At 39.4% G+C, this 1839-nt stretch overlaps 2 protein-coding genes across 2 annotated transcripts in view; both read right to left on the bottom strand.

Moving 5' to 3' along the window:
* The window catches only part of LOC100575574 (probable G-protein coupled receptor Mth-like 12), a 15257-nt gene extending 14152 nt beyond the window's left edge, over positions 1-1105 (bottom strand). The window contains exon 1 of the mRNA XM_008190391.3: positions 361-1105. Coding sequence (XP_008188613.2) covers positions 361-977 — 617 coding nt within the window. The 5' untranslated portion in view covers positions 978-1105. The remainder of the gene's footprint in view (positions 1-360) is intronic.
* LOC115034408 (G-protein coupled receptor Mth2-like) overlaps positions 1-1839 on the bottom strand; it is a 161282-nt gene that overhangs the window by 41071 nt on the left and 118372 nt on the right. The window lies entirely within an intron of this gene.

The raw sequence follows: 1839 nt of genomic DNA, 5'->3' as shown, positions 1-1839 counted from the left end.
TCACAAACACGGTTTATGCTTTCTCCGCTTATCGAATTCATTGGTCAATAATTATTTTGATATTAGGTATCACGATATTCATAGACATTTTTACAAAACATATTGTACTACCTGACATCCACCCCCTAAATTACTCAATAGGTATGGATTGCCAGACTTGAAACATGTTCTCGGCGCCACAGTGTGTATAATGTATATAGACACACAATCGAAATTTTGCCAATCAGGACAACTTCTAACCTCCACCATTCCTTTCCCATCAAATAACCATATGGTCCCAACTGCAGCTGTAGATACGCTTTATGTATAAGCATTGTATTGTACTACTTTATACTTAAAAATAGGCCACCGTGGACTTACTTGGGGCCGTCGACCATCATTCGGTCACCCTTGCAGCACATATGCATACACTTGTAAACGTCCCATTTGCAGAATAAGTCCTGTAGCATGCACGTTCGGGCCACCAGCCCATCGGGTGGCGTCAGGTCGAAGCAGTAGCGCGGCAGCAACTCGGCGACCGACGAGTTTGCTTTAAACATAAACATCATGTCCTCGGGGGGCACGTCGACTAGCACGTTCCCAGCGTCACACAGTGGTGGCTCATAATTAAAACCAACCATTACCGCATCGGCCACCACCTGAAATTCGTCCTTCAGTAGCTGCATCATCCGATGCATTTGCTTGTCACCGTTTGCCCAGGAAGGTTTGCAGCTCCCCAATATCCTATCGTACGACTCGCCCGGGCCACAGCACTTCCAGATCGGCAGGGCTGTCCAGTTGTCATCGCACGTGCCACCACCGAATTCCTCGACCGTATGGAACGTCCTATTTTTGTTCTGGCATGACGCGACGAGGTCTCCGCCGCCACTTGCGACTGAACTACTGTTGCAACAGACCAAAGCGTCGACGGCCCACCAGCCGATCGCGACAACCAGAAACGCGACTTTGGTGGCGAAACACGAACGGACGGTATTCATTGTGTGCGCACACTGTTTGAGCGGCGTCGGCTTATTCACTATTGCGACTGCTGAGCCGCCTCGTGTGTCAGGAATGGAGACCACTGGACGAACCACCACCGCCGACCGCCACGCTCTTATATAATATTATAAAAATGTAATAGGCACTATACTGGTTTTCGTTGCCTAAATATTATTATATTATTGTGTAATGAGTTAAAGGTGGGCAAATGGATGTCACTCTGCTGTACTACAGTATGTTACAAGTGGGTCACGGTATAATGGATGGTATTACATTTGAATTTAATGATATAATATCATTGTATAAGAAAAACGATTCTGAGCGGAGACGGTATGTCAGTACCTATAGGTATAAGACATATTATATACTTATCTATGGTATTAAAAAAAAATTGACTTGTATAAATTCCAAATTAATCATATCACAATATCCATTAGGTACCTATAACGCGTTATACATCAACAACAAACCATGATACTATCATAGATATATAATAGTATATTTTGGAAGTTTCAAGTACCCACGAATATTATTATACAATCACAACAAAATAAAAAAAATAGATATTCTGGGTTATTAATATGTAAATTCGTCCAAATTTTAACATAAAATGACTATAAAAATAAACTGTGTATATGTATTTTTTAGATTTTTTAGGAATAGAATTAACTACTTACGTGGAATCTTGTTTTAAATTTTCAATCCTTAGATATAAAAGTTGAACATTTTATAAATTTTTAACTACAAAATAATTATTCAATTTTAAATTTGATAATTTTTGTCAAATTCGATCTTTAAATACTTATAAAAAATTTTGTGCATATGTATTTTTAATATTTTCAACTGCTATTGTAACATTAT

Source organism: Acyrthosiphon pisum, chromosome X, assembly GCF_005508785.2.
Source record: "Acyrthosiphon pisum isolate AL4f chromosome X, pea_aphid_22Mar2018_4r6ur, whole genome shotgun sequence".
In the NCBI taxonomy this organism is placed as follows: Eukaryota; Metazoa; Arthropoda; class Insecta; order Hemiptera; family Aphididae; genus Acyrthosiphon; species Acyrthosiphon pisum.
The sequence above is the reverse complement of the archived record's forward strand: the minus strand, read 5'-3'. Positions and strand labels throughout refer to the sequence as shown.